Below are 13626 nucleotides of genomic sequence, written 5' to 3'. Positions count from 1 at the left end.
ATTGTTCTTAACCTGAAGCACCACTTTAGCTAATGGGGCCTCCTGCTGCTGCTGCGCTGCAGCCGTGTGATTTCTGTTCTCACCCTGAAGCAAAATTCTTAACCCAAGGTACTATTTCTGGGTTAGCGGAGTCTGTAACCTGAAGAACAAGGCGAGAAAGTTATTTAAATGGATATGTATAAATATGCAGGGATGGTGGAGAAATTAAAGGAAGAAGGGAAGTTGTTGAATGTTTTTATTAAAAGAAAGATATTAACGGTGGAAATGTACATTTGAACGTGAATGTGATTTTTGGAAATGGTAATAATGAAAATTGTACTAAAATAATTTTTTAAAAAGAAACACAGTTTGTAAACTTCTTTTTTTATTCCAGTTACTGATTTTCTACAAGTAGTTCTTGCAGCAATAAAAGCAGAAGAGAGGAAGACCTTTCCTCTAATCAACGTAAGCCAATAATTCACCATCCCCAGTAAAGAGATTCCTAACGCAATCTGAAACAGCAGAAGCATAAGGCAGGGCTGGGTTTCTTTGTTCAGCAGTAAGGCACATGTTTTTCATGGAACATGGAAGGCCCAAGACTCAGTTCCTGGGACCTCCAGTTAGGCACAGCTCTGTGTTAGAATCCTGACGCCAACTTCTGAGCCCAGAATTTGCATAATACTCTCCTCTAGTCTCCACGATTTGTCCTGATTTTCCTAGTTAAGGTCAAGGGGCACAGATGCGGGGCACAGAAACCTCACCCTCACTTGGTGGAAATCTTCGTGAACAGATTCTCTGGCTCTGGGGGTTTCAGGGAAGTTTTTAATGTATGACATATTAGTGTATTTTTGGTCTTTGTGGAAGCCGCCCAGAGTGGCTGGGGAAACCCAGCCAGATGGGCGGGGTACAAATAAATTATTATTATTATTATTATTATTATTATTATTATTATTATTATTATTATTCTGGGCTTACACAATTGCAACCAAATCTTCAAAATCTTACAGGAGGGGTGGAGAATTTGTGGCCTTGCAAATGTTGCTGCACTACAACAATCACCATCTTGGGTTTGTTAAGCCGGTTTCCCTCTGATACTGGAACCTGTAAACAGTGGTTTAAGTGCTGCCAACTGACCCAGATTGCAAGCCGTGGTTTGATTGTGGTTTGACCCCCTCCCCCCCTTTTTGTAGGACATGCTTAAGAACCATAAGCTCCTGACTTGCATGTCCTTGGGAAACTGTACTTCAACAAACTAGCAGGCCTCCTTTTCAGGTAGGTGCCTGGATTGGACTAGATGGTTCTTTGGGTCTCTTCCAAATCTACAATTCTTTGATTCAAGGAGGAGAAGGAGGAAGTGCTTATTCTCAGTCCAATAAACCATGGTGTGTTGGACCCGAAACTCTTAAGCCAGGTGAATTATCTTGGACAGTTTTCTTAAAAATATAATTATTCTCTCACTTACGAACTTTCAGCAGAATCAATATGAGCTGAGAACTTGTGGGGAAGGGGCTATTTCTGGTGTTTTGGGCTTTGTGCTATTAAAACATGATTGTTGGTCCATTTTCTGTTGTTAAGAACGAATTACATTATACAGCGGTACCTCGGTTTTCGAACGTAATCCGTTCCGGAAGACCGTTTGAGTTCCGAAACATTCAAAAACAGAAATCTCAATATGGAAGCCTCAGAACGGAAATCTCAATACAGAAAATTCAATACGGAAGCCACGTGACATGTTTGACTTCCAAAAAGTGTTTGAAAACCGAAGCATTTACTTCTGGGTTTATGGCATTTGAAAACCGAAACGTTTGGCAATGGAGACGTTCGAAAACCAAGGCACCACTGTAACACATTTTTTTCCACACCACCAACGTGAAAATCCATTTTGTTTCCGAAAGCACCCACAGCCCTTCAGAGCACATCCGCAATGGCTTCTTCCCAAAGCCAACCGCCAGCGCTTGAGCCAGGTTTGCTGCCCGGGTCCTGCTTAGAGCTTGGCCATCGACTGCAGTGGCACATCCTTGTGAACGCCCTGCAACCACTCGATGAGGATCTTGTTCAAAGCCGCAGGCCTAAGAGGAAAACGCGTCATTGGCAAGGCAGGTATGAAAAACAAAGACCTCAACCCAGTGCCCACAGAAACTAAACTGCTGCCAAGCCACATTCTGCAATTTTTTTTCATGCGGCACAGCTTTTCCATGCTCCTTTTCATGTGTGGTGGAGCATGACCCGGGAAAGAACATGCAGACAATGCACAAGGTGGAAGGGAGCTGTTCTGGTGCGTTCCCTGGGAACAGGAGCTGCAACGGAGCTGGGCCACATCTCACTTTCGCCATGAGCACACTAGATCTGCCCTTTTGCAAACCACAGTGACAGTGGCCAGGTTTGCATGACACAGTAAACTGTGGCTTTACAGGGATCGCATAAAACATGGAGAAGACGGAGAAAGGAGATGTTAGAACTGTCTTCAAATATCTGAAGGGGGTCCCTGCCAACCCAGCAGTTCAAAAGCATGAAGTGCAAGTAGATAAATAGGTACCACTCTGGTGGGAAGGTAAACGGCGTTTCCATGCGCTGCTCTGGTTCGCCAGAAGTGGCTTAGTCATGCTGGCCACATGACCCGGAAGACTAGGACTAGCCGCCTGAGAAACTCCGCCTGAGAAACAGTTTCTATTGAAATACGATTTTGGTTTTAAACGCAGTGTAAGGTAGTTTCTAGGGGCGCAGGTGGCACTGTGGGTTAAACCCCAGAGCCTAGGGCTTGCCGATCAGAAGGTCGGCGGTTCGAATCCCCGCGACAGGGTGAGCTCCTGTTGCTCGGTTCCTGCTCAACTGGAAGATGGAGCAAGCTCGCTTTCTCCTGACCTGGAGGGTAGGACCCAAACCAATGGTTTCAAGTGACAAGGAGATTCCTGCTAAACCTTAGGAAGAACTTTCTGGTGGCAAGAGCTGTTTGACGGTGAAAGGGACTCCCTCGGAAGGTGGTGAAATCCTTCAACTGGAGATTTTTACAGAGCAGTTGGATGTCCATCTGTCAGGGATTCTTTTGCTGTGATTCGTGTATTGCAGGGGGTTGAGCTAGATTGCCCCTGCTAATTCTACTACTCTATTCTACCCTGCAGAGGACCCAGAGCTACTTTGCTCCTCTACCACCTTCCTTAACCTTGTGCCTTACAGAGCTAAGTCAACATGTGGTCTACCATGCCACAGGAAGCAGAATTTTTGGTTAGCCTTCATTTCCCGTGTTGCAGTCATGGGATTGTTTTTATCACATGATGGTGTATGTTTTCATTCCACATTGTGGGAAGTGACGGAGACAGGATGTTTATATTACTGTGTTTCCGTGATGTAGGACTTTTGTCCTTTGTCCTTTCTCTTTGCTGTCTGATGCTGAAGAAGGAGGAGCTGAGTTACGATGCTCCGAGTGTATATATGTAAATAAACATAGTTTAGAGAAAATGCTGCGCTACTGAGTCTGAACGCTGACTGCCTATACAGTGGTGCCTCGCAAGACGAAATTAATCCGTTCCACGAGTCTCTTCGTCTTGCGGTTTTTTCGTCTTGCGAAGCACGGCTATTAGCGGCTTAGCGGCTATTAGTGGCTATTAGTGGCTTAGCGGCTATTAACGGCTTAGCGGCTATTAGCGGCTATTAGCGGCTTAGCGGCTTTAAGAAAAAGGAAACAAACTCGCAAGAACTCGCAAGACGTTTCGTCTTGCGAAGCAAGCCCATAGGGAAATTCGTCTTGCGGAACGACTCAAAAAACGGAAAACTCTTTCGTCTTGCGAATTTTTCGTCTTGCGAGGCATTCGTCTTGCGGGGCACCACTGTACTCTGCTGGTCCTGAAGTGTGCCGATGCCTTTGAGGCTGTGATGTTCGGACTGGAAAACGTTTTTTAATCTCCCGAAATACTGATCAGGAGGGAGAGAACATGCCAGTTGGGCATGTGTCTCTGCCGGACTCCTACTCGTGTGCAGGACCTCCTGACAAGCCTCTCTCCTTATGAGCTGCATCTCGCCGTTGGTGTGGAAGCTTAAATGTGAGTCCCAGTCTGAATGACACACCAAGTCACTGGCTTAGCTCACTGTGAAACAGGAGCAAAAGGGGCCCATTCTGCATCCTCTCTGGTTGCCTGCCAGAGATCCTGGAAGTTCCAGTCCCTTCTCCAGCAGGGATGGGGGCGCAGATGAGCCTATGGGGCTCGGAGACTCTGCCTCTGTATATTCCCCTGCTCTATCTTAAGGTAAGTTACTGGGCCCTTGGTTCAGGGGGCAGGGGCAGCAGGTACTTGGTGGGTAGACTCAAAGTTATGTGGGGAATGTTTCAACCAGGTGCCTGCAAATGGCTCCAGCCTTTGTGAACGTCCAGCCTGCAACTCTTAAGAGTGGCTTCATCCCTTTGCATCCCTCCAGGTCCTGCACTGGTGACCTGGGAAAGGCATTAAAGGTAAAGGTAAAGGGACCCCTGACCATTAGGTCCAGTCGTGGCCGACTTGGGGGTTGCGGTGCTCATTTCGCTTTATTGGCCAAGGGAGCCGATGTACAGCTTCTGGGTCATGTGGCCAGCATGACTAAGCCGCTTCTGGCGAACCAGAGCAGCGCACGGAAACGCCGTTTACCTTCCCACTGGAGTGGTACCTATTTATCTACTTGCACTTTGACGTGCTTTCAAACTGCTAGGTTGGCAGGAGCAGGGACCGAACAACGGGAGCTCACCCCGTCGCAGGGATTTGAACCGCCGACCTTCTGATTGGCAAGTCCTAGGCTCTGTGGTTTAACCCACAGTGCCACCCACGTCCCTTAGGCATTAGGCAGGGATAAAAGCCTTGTACCACAATCCAGCTCTGGGCAATTGAGGGAATGGCTAAGACTAGCCAGCAAGGCTAACTCTTCACACCAGGGTTGGGAAACCTTTTCCGACGGAGGGCTGCCTACCTTCAAGGGCAACCCTTTTGTGAGTCACTCGCCAGTAGTGCGTGTGGCCAGGGGCAAAGTGAGAGGAGCAATGGATGCGATTCATATATTTGAACAGCAGGGTACATTCCAGAGGTTTATACAGTCGTACCCTGGTTCTCGAAAGGAATCAGTTCCGTAAATCCGTTCGGCTTCCGAAAAAAGTTCACAAACTGGAACACTTACTTCCGGGTTTGTGGTGTCTGGGAGCCAAAATGTTCGAGTCACAAGGTGTTTGAGAACCAAGGTACGACTCCACACACACACACACACACATACACACACACTTTGCCATCTTCAACCCAGACAAGCAAGGGGCATTGACACACTGCCGGCACACATCCTGGCTTGGCATATGCAGGAGGCTGCAGAGAAGGGCAACTGAGGGCTCCACCTAATCCAGCCTCCTGTTCTCAGTGGCCACCCAGATTCCTCCCCTGGGAAACTTGCAAGCAGGATCTGAACACAAGAGCAGTCTCTGCTTCTCCGGTTTCCGGCAACCGGTACCAAGAAGCATCGCTGCCTCCAATGGTGGAGGAAGAGCGCAGCCATTGTAGCGAGGAGCCATCGATAGCCCTCTCCTCCTCTTTGCACAGTCCTCTTTCAAAGCCATCTAGGTTGCTTCCCAGTGATGTATGGAAGTGAGAGCTGGACCATAACGAAGGCTGATCGCTGAAGAATGGATGCTTTTGAATTCTGGTGCTGGAGGAGACTCTTGAGAGTCCCATGGACTGCAAGAAGATCCAACCTCTTCATTTACAAACTGGAACGTGTCCAGAGGAGGGCAACCAAAATGGTCAAAGGCCTGGAAACGATGCCTTATGAGGAACGGCTAAGGGAGCTGGGCATGTTTAGCCTGGAGAAGAGGAGGTTAAGGGGTGATATGATAGCCATGTTCAAATATATAAAAGGATGTCACATAGAGGAGGGAGAAAGGTTGTTTTCTGCTGCTCCAGAAAAGCGGACACGGAGCAATGGATCCAAACTACAAGAAAGAAGATTCCACCTAAACATTAGGAAGAACTTCCTGACAGTAAGAGCTGTTTGACAGTGGAATTTGCTGCCAAGGAGTGTGGTGGAGTCTCCTTATTTGGAGGTCTTTAAGCAGAGGCTTGACAACCATATATCAGGAGTGCTCTGATGGTGTTTCCTGCTTGGCAGGGGGTTGGACTCGATGGCCCTTGTGGTCTATTCCAACTCTATGATTCTATGATTCATTCTGAAGGAAATCAGCCCTGAGTGCTCACTGGAAGGACAGATCCTGAAGCTGAGGCTCCAAGACTTTGGCCACCTCATGAGAAGAGAAGACTCCCTGGAAAAGACCCTGATGTTGGGAAAGATGGAGGGCACAAGGAGAAGGGGACGACAGAGGACGAGATGGTGGGACAGTGTTCTCAAAGCTACAAGCATGAGTTTGCCCAAACTGCGGGAGGCAGTGGAAGACAGGAGGGCCTGGTCCATGGGGTCATGAAGAGTCGGACACGACTCAATGACTAAACAACAACAGGTTGCTTCCTGTGGCAGGGAGTTCCACAGTTTAACCATGTGCTGCATGAAGAAATACTCTCTCCTCTGCACATGCACACAGCGGTCTTTCTGCCCAGGTGCTGCATCCACCTGCAGATTAGATACCATGTGCCCTTTACAACGGTGTTCACCCCCCATCACTCTAATTCCCGCCCCATAAATCCAGGAGAATATTCCACCATGTCGTTTAAACTGGCAAGATGTTATACCTCCTTGTAAAGTTTGATGTGGGGGGTTGGGAGCGGGCAAGAAAGAAAGACGACTCTGACCCTTACTCAGAGCTGAGCTGTCCCCGCTTTCCGCCCCGATTTATTCATCCTGCGCCGGAATTTATTGTCCCGTCAGTGGGGGGATGTCTCTGACGAAAGGCAATTCCACCCAGCGGCTCATTTAACGGTCTTCTAGAGAGCGTTGATAGTTGGGTTATTTTTTTACAGCTGCTGCGACATTTGGATGAGATGGAGGTTTATGAGTCGCGGATGAACAATGGGGGCAGGAAGGGGGTGAGGCGGGGTGGGTGTTCATGGAAGAAATAAAACACCTCCTTGCGCATATACACACACAGAGACATGGAAGAACTTGGTGCAAAGGAAACTTTGGTGAGGGGAGCTGGTGGGGGCTTGGTTTAGAGTGCACCTTCACTGCAGTGGCCTAGAGGTCTGCAGGCACACGTCACTCTGCTGGGAAGAATTTTTGTTGTTTAGTCGTTTCTGCCTCTTCCAGCCTGGGGGCATTTTCCAAGGAAGGGGATGGAGTTGTTGTTTAGTTGTGTCCGCCTCTTCGTGACCCCCTGGACCAGAGCACGCCAGGCACTCCTGTCTTCCACTGCCTCCCGCAGTTGGGTCAAACTCATGTTGGTCTCTTCGAGAACACTGTCCAACCATCTCATCCTCTGTCGTCCCCTTCTCCTTGTGCCCTCCATCTTTCCCAACATCAGGGTCTTTTCCAGGGAGTCTTCTCTTCTCATGAGGTGGCCAAAGTCTTGGAGCCTCAGCTTCAGGATCTGTCCTTCCAGTGAGCACTCAGGCCTGATTTCCTTCAGAATGGAGAGGTTTGATCTTCTTGCAGTCCATGGGACTCTCAAGAGTCTCCTCCAGCACCAGAATTCAAAAGCATCCAATCTTCGGCGATCAGCCTTCTTGATGGTCCAGCTCTCACTTCCATACATCACTACTGGGAAAACCAGAGCTTTAACTATAGGGACCTTTGTTGGCAAGGTGATGGGCAGTGATGGGAAGAATAGGGACGTGCAGCTGTCAATTTTGGTTTCTCCCTGATGGGAAGGAGCCAAAGGGGACCTGAGAGGCACAGCACCTCCGTAACTCCGCCACCGAAAGTGGATACAGGGGAATATTCTCTCCCCTCCCTCCTAATGCCAGAACTCCTGGGCAGCCAACAAAGCTGAATGTTGGGAGATTTGGGACTGAGAAAACCAAGTCCTTCTTCAAATGGCGGCAGCAAGGGCCACCACCTTGGAAGGCTGTACAAGAGGACTGGGCAACTTCACGGAGGAAGAAAAGGCTACCAATGGTTGCTAGACACAGTGGTTACATTCCGCTTCCATAGTTGTGAGGCAGAAATGCTTCTGAATGCCAGTTGCTGGAAACCGCAGGAGGGGAAGCGGGCTCCATGTTTACCTCTCCATCTGTGTGAAGTGTCCGCACTCTTCAATGTGCCCACGGCTCAGATGTGGAATCTGAAAAGACAAGACTCGGGTTACGACCCAGGCCAGCCATAGGATAATAATCATAATAATAAAAAAATTCCTTCCAGTAGCACCTTAAAGACCAACTAAGTTAGTTCTTGGTATGAGCTTTCATGTGCATGCACACTTCTTCAGATACACACGTGTATCTGAAGAAGTGTGCATGCACACGAAAGCTCATACCAAGAACTAACTTAGTTGGTCTTTAAGGTGCTACTGGAAGGAATTTTTTTTGTTTTGACTATGGCAGACCAACACGGCTACCTATCTGTAACTGAATCATAATAATATTTTATTTGTATTTTGCCCTTCCCAGCCGAAGCCGGACTCAGAGCGGCTAACAACAATAAAATAATACAGCATTCTAAAATCAATTCATTTTAAAATCAGTTCAAAATCAAATTGATGGCAACCATTGGGCGAGAGTTCTGTGAAGATTACCAAAGGAGGGGGTCAGACTGTGCCTTGGCCAAAGGCCTGGTGGAACAGCTCTGTCTTTCAGGCCCTGTGGAAAGATGTCAAGTGCCACAGGGCCCTAGTCTCTGGTGACAGAGCGTTCCACCAGATCGGGGCCACAGCCGAAAAAGCCCTGTCTCTGCTTGAGGCCAGCCTAACCTCTCTGTGGCCCGGGACCTCCAAGATGTTTTTATTTGAAGACCGTAAGGTCCTCCGTGGGACATACCAGGAGAGGCGGTCCCGTAGGTACGAGGGTCCTAGGCCGTATAGGGCTTTGAAGGTTAAAACCATGGACGGCTTCTCCGTGGTGAGGGATCACGAGTGGAGAGGGGTTGACAGCGGGAATCTGAAGCTGGGAGGGCAGTGCAGTGCTCCTTGGTTAAGAAGCCAAGGAAGAACACGGAAATGGCTCCAGGGAAGCCAGTGCAGGGTGATGGAACGAGGGAGGAGGGCCACGGTTCTGACTCTGGAGCAGCTGCCCTGAAAGGGGGCAGTGACAGGCTCTACCAGGCTGCCTCATCGCTTGCTTGCCGGTCAAATAGCACCTATCCCCGCAACTTACTTTCTTATTTCATAATTTCATAAAATTTACACACCACTCGATTGTAACAAAAACCTCAAAGCAGTTTACAAAAAAGAGAGAAAAGATAAAGGAATAAAATTATCATTAAGAGAAATGAACAACAATCTAGGACTTTCAGAAAGCTAAAATAACAACGAACTGAAAACAGATTAAAACTCACACCAACTTTCTAAGCATCCGGACAGGCTTGTCTGAACAAATAATAATGATAATGATAATGATAATGAATTAATGATAATTTATTTATACCCTGCCCATCTGGCTGGGCTTCCCCAGCCACTCTGGGCGGCTTCCAACAAAATATTAAAATACAGTAATGCATCAAATATTAAAAGCTTCCCTAAACAGGGCTGCCTTCAGAAGTCTTCTAAAAGTCTGGTATCTGTTGTTCTCCTTGATGCTTTTAGTAGGTGCTGAAGAGCACAGTGAAGGTGACGGCCTGCTATCAATCGGCAGGGAGTTCCAAAGTGCAGGAGTCGCCATACTGAAAGATTGATTTCTCACAAATGGGGGAAGCAGATTATGGGACACCTCTACACAGTGCCAGTTCCTCCAATAGAAGTGTAAGGCTCAACCCCCCCCCCCATGCCTCTATCAGCGGGCAGACATGGAAGTGAGCCTATGGAGTCCTATGGGAGCAGAGTGCTGCTGATATACCCTAGCTGAGATCTTTTAGGGCTACAGAAGATCAAACGAATTGGAAGCCGTTACAGATGGCAAGAGGAAGGGGCATTGTGTGGTTCAACGCCTTTGACTTCATTTGAGCTCAGTTTCGAACAACATCGGCAGCTGACTTTTGTCTTTCGTGGGCAGCCCCACGTAAAGAGCATTACAGCAATCTAACCTGGGAGGCCACAACACAGAAAGGATGTTTGAGAAGGACGGCTCGGCTCCAGCAACCTGCAGCTTCGGTGCATCTGCGGGCAAACATCACCCACCGGTTGCAGAGGTTGACAGCACTAGTCACTCACCCATTCTTCCATGCCTTTGCTCAATTTCGGGGACAGGACTGTGTCCCCCCCTGCAGTGACCATCAAAGCAGGAACTCTGATCTGTAGATTCAAAGATGCAAAGGGAATGGAGGTCAGTTTGCAGCAGTGATTAGCCAGGCATGATTTTACATGTTGCAGAAATGGGCAGGGGAGAGAGTTGGCTTGTGTGCAGCTGCCAAATCCCATAGGCAAGGAACAGTGTCTCTTGGGAGATGCAAAGTCTCCCAGGCAGCAGCAGTAGGCGAGCAACCCCAATATTTTGGGTTATACGGTGGAAATTCCAGAGTAGTGGTTGTGCTTTCTGGCTTTGTTATGTGGTGCCTTAAAAGACTAATAGGTTTTTTTGTGGGGAATAAGGTTTTGTGGACAGGAATGGCCCTCTCTGTCAGATGCAAGAAGTATTATCCTCAAATAGTAAACACACAAGAGGGTTTTGGGCCAAGAAATCTAAGAGACAGATTTTGGCTGTGAAAATGACTTAGGAGAGCAACTCCCTCCTTGTTTTTCATGTGCGTTTTCCTCTCCTGAATGGAAGGCCGCCCATGCCAACTCGCTCGCTCAAGACTTGTGCTGAAGTCTCCAGCTGCTGAAGGGCACCAGGTTGGCAAAATCTGTGCTGGAGATAAACCTTTCGATGAAGATCTACTGCATTTGGCCAGCTAGAGGTTTACGGTGACCTTTTGGAGCTTTGTTCCAGGGCAAGAGGGTGGGGGAAAAATAATAATAATAATAATAATAATAATAATAATAATAATAATAATAAATTTTATTTATATCCCGCCCTCCCCAGCCTTAGCCGGGCTCAGGGCGGCTAACATAAAACAGTACAAAAGTACAGCATAAACAACACTCTAAAATCAAGGGAGTCGCTTCTTCTCCATCCCTTACCTTCCAGCTCCTTGCACGGGATCCCCAGCGCACGTTGGCCTGCATGTTTCGGTACCAGTTCAGTGGTCCTCTGAAAGAGGCGAAGGGGAGAAGAGCAGGAGGCTCGTAAGAGGCCAGACACAGAATTGTAGAGTTGGAAGGGACCCCAAAGACCATCCAGTTCAACCCCTTGCAGTGTGTGAACCACCGCAAAAGAATCAGAAGTCCTTGAGCCCCACAGAGCCCCATCATATGCAATGCCTGTTGGGATACTGCCGGGGAGACGGGGGCATCAGGCAGGCCCCCAGCTGGCTCCAGCCACCGGCCGGCAGCCGGACGATCACTGGTCTCCCTTGGAACAGCATCAATCGGCGACACGAGCCTCAGATACGTTTAGAGACCCATGCACGCTCTGTCAGCAGAGTGAATAAATCTTCTCACAGCAGAAGAGGCAGACAGAGAAATGTGTAAGCATATTTACAGCTTTTATTCAGCAGCAGGAACAAAGGAAAAAACATGTCTGCTTCCCTTCGTCTCCAGCAAAACAGCAAAAAGCAAAAGCTCTATACAAACGGAAGTTCCCAGCAGATCTGTGCTGAAAGTAAACAGGCATGTGGCACACAACAGTCATGCCTGTACCCTTTTAAGGTGGAACGGAACTATATCCCAACAATGCCTGCACTCCCAAGTACAAGCTGCATTGCAGAGCCAGTGTGGTGTAGTGGTTAAGAGCGGTAGTCTCATAATCTGGGGAACCGGGTTCGCGTCTCCGCTCCTCCACATGCAGCTGCTGGGTGACCTTGGGCCAGTCACACTTCTTTGAAGTCTCTCAGCCCCACTCACCTCACAGAGTGTTTGTTGTGGGGGAGGAAGGGAAAGGAGAATGTTAGCCGCTTTGAGACTCCTTAAAGGGAGTGAAAGGCGGGATATCAAATCCAAACTCTTCTTCTTCTTCTTCCTTGCGCAGAAGAACAGGAGAGCGTACCGTGCCAAGGCAAAGTGCCCTCCAGACCTAATTGTGGGACGATATTGCTGTCAAACCCAGGGCTGTCTTAAGCATAGGCGGCTCTGGGGTACAAAGATCCACCCATCGCCCCCCCCCCCAGTTGCCCAGTCCCAGGCGTGCAGGAGGGCAGAGCCAGCCAGCAGCCTCAGCGCCTCGCTGGCTCGGTCGCCCCCAAACTCGCAGAGATGCCCACAGCAGAAGAGCCCAACGCAACGCTCCGTCCAATGGGTGGGCTCAACTCTCGGGCCCTGGACTCTCGGCCTAGCGCCCCTGAGAACCTGGCGCCCGGGTGCCCCGCACCCCTCGTGCCTATGGGTCAGATGGCCCTGGTCAAACCAACGATTCACATTGTGCCAGACATGCCCATGAAGGGGCTGAGGGTCACAGAGCTTTCCTTTAAATTTGCTAGAGAGAACCTTGTGAGATGGCTTCCTTTGCCTGCCTTGGCAGGAAGCTGTAACACTACATACTTCCTTCCTGCCTGGTCAGCCTCTTCTTTCTTCATCATGCTTCCGAGCTGGCCCCACATGCATGTCCGAGCTCTGCTGCTCACAGAACTCTCTCGGCAGCTCAGACACTATTTTTGAACATACAGTGGTACCTTGGTTACCAAACTTAATCCATTTCGAGAGTCCGTTCGACTCCCGGAACCGTTCGAAAACCAAGGGGCAACTTCCAATTTGCTGCAGGAGCTTCCTGCACTCGATCAGAAGATGCAGAAGGCACATCGGATGTTTGGCTTCCGAAAGACATTTGCAAACTGGAACACTCACTTCTGGGTTTTCAGCGTTCGGGAGCTGATTTGTTCGGGAGCCAAGCCGTTCGACAACCAAGGTACCACTGTATATTTTGCACTAATTCAAGTCCTGGATTATGTAAGTAAATACTACTTTTATTTCTTCACAAAACAATGGGAGTGTGATTGCTATTTTTAAGGGGGAGAAAACAGGTAATACCAGGAAAACGCAGTCTGTCTTAAAGCATCTTGGATTATTGTTGCTAGATGGTTAAGTCAACCTTGTCATAGTTCCCAAGATGCAAAGGATGGTACTCTGCTGATCTCACAAGGAAGGATAAGAACTAAACAATAAATCACCAGGGAGAAGAGTCGGTGGAAGAAGATTGGAAAAAATTTAAAGTATATTTACAGAAACATTGCAAAATTAATGAATGTTAGAAGGATGCTGGAATGAAGTTACATGGTTTTAGTAGAAAGGTTATAAAGAACTAAGTAAAAATGGATTGTTAATGGGTCAAAGTGTAGAATTTAAGGCCAAATTGTGTTAAGATAAATTATAGAACAAAAACTGAGAAAGATGGAAAGGATTTGCTGAAATAGCTATTTGAATTAGAATACAAAAAAGGGAGGTGTGATGAGGTCGATGAAACAAGTAAATGAAAGATAAAGATACGGAAATACTGGATATGTTTTTAAATGTTTTTGTTTTTAAATGTTTTTGTTTTTCTTATTGTTTTGTTGTATTGTTTTTTTATTGTGCTTTTTATTTTTGAAGTATTGTAATTTTTTATTGTCTTTTTTTCTTTTTTTCGTAATTGTTAA

The 13626-nt window shown here is 47.9% G+C and overlaps 1 protein-coding gene across 1 annotated transcript in view; it reads right to left on the bottom strand.

Annotated features, from left to right (window-relative positions):
- Positions 1-220: 220 nt before the first annotated feature.
- EPHX2 (epoxide hydrolase 2) overlaps positions 221-13626 on the bottom strand; it is a 98262-nt gene continuing 84856 nt past the window's right edge. The window contains exons 16-19 of the mRNA XM_028725251.2: positions 11081-11150; positions 10172-10252; positions 8094-8152; positions 221-2048 (exon numbers count right to left, since the gene is read on the bottom strand). Of these exons, the coding sequence (XP_028581084.2) occupies positions 1964-2048; positions 8094-8152; positions 10172-10252; positions 11081-11150 (295 nt within the window). The 3' untranslated portion in view covers positions 221-1963. The remainder of the gene's footprint in view (positions 2049-8093; positions 8153-10171; positions 10253-11080; positions 11151-13626) is intronic.

The sequence above is a fragment of the Podarcis muralis genome, chromosome 3, assembly GCF_964188315.1.
Source record: "Podarcis muralis chromosome 3, rPodMur119.hap1.1, whole genome shotgun sequence".
In the NCBI taxonomy this organism is placed as follows: Eukaryota; Metazoa; Chordata; class Lepidosauria; order Squamata; family Lacertidae; genus Podarcis; species Podarcis muralis.
Note: the sequence above shows the minus strand (reverse complement) of the source record. Positions and strands in the feature narration are given on the sequence as shown.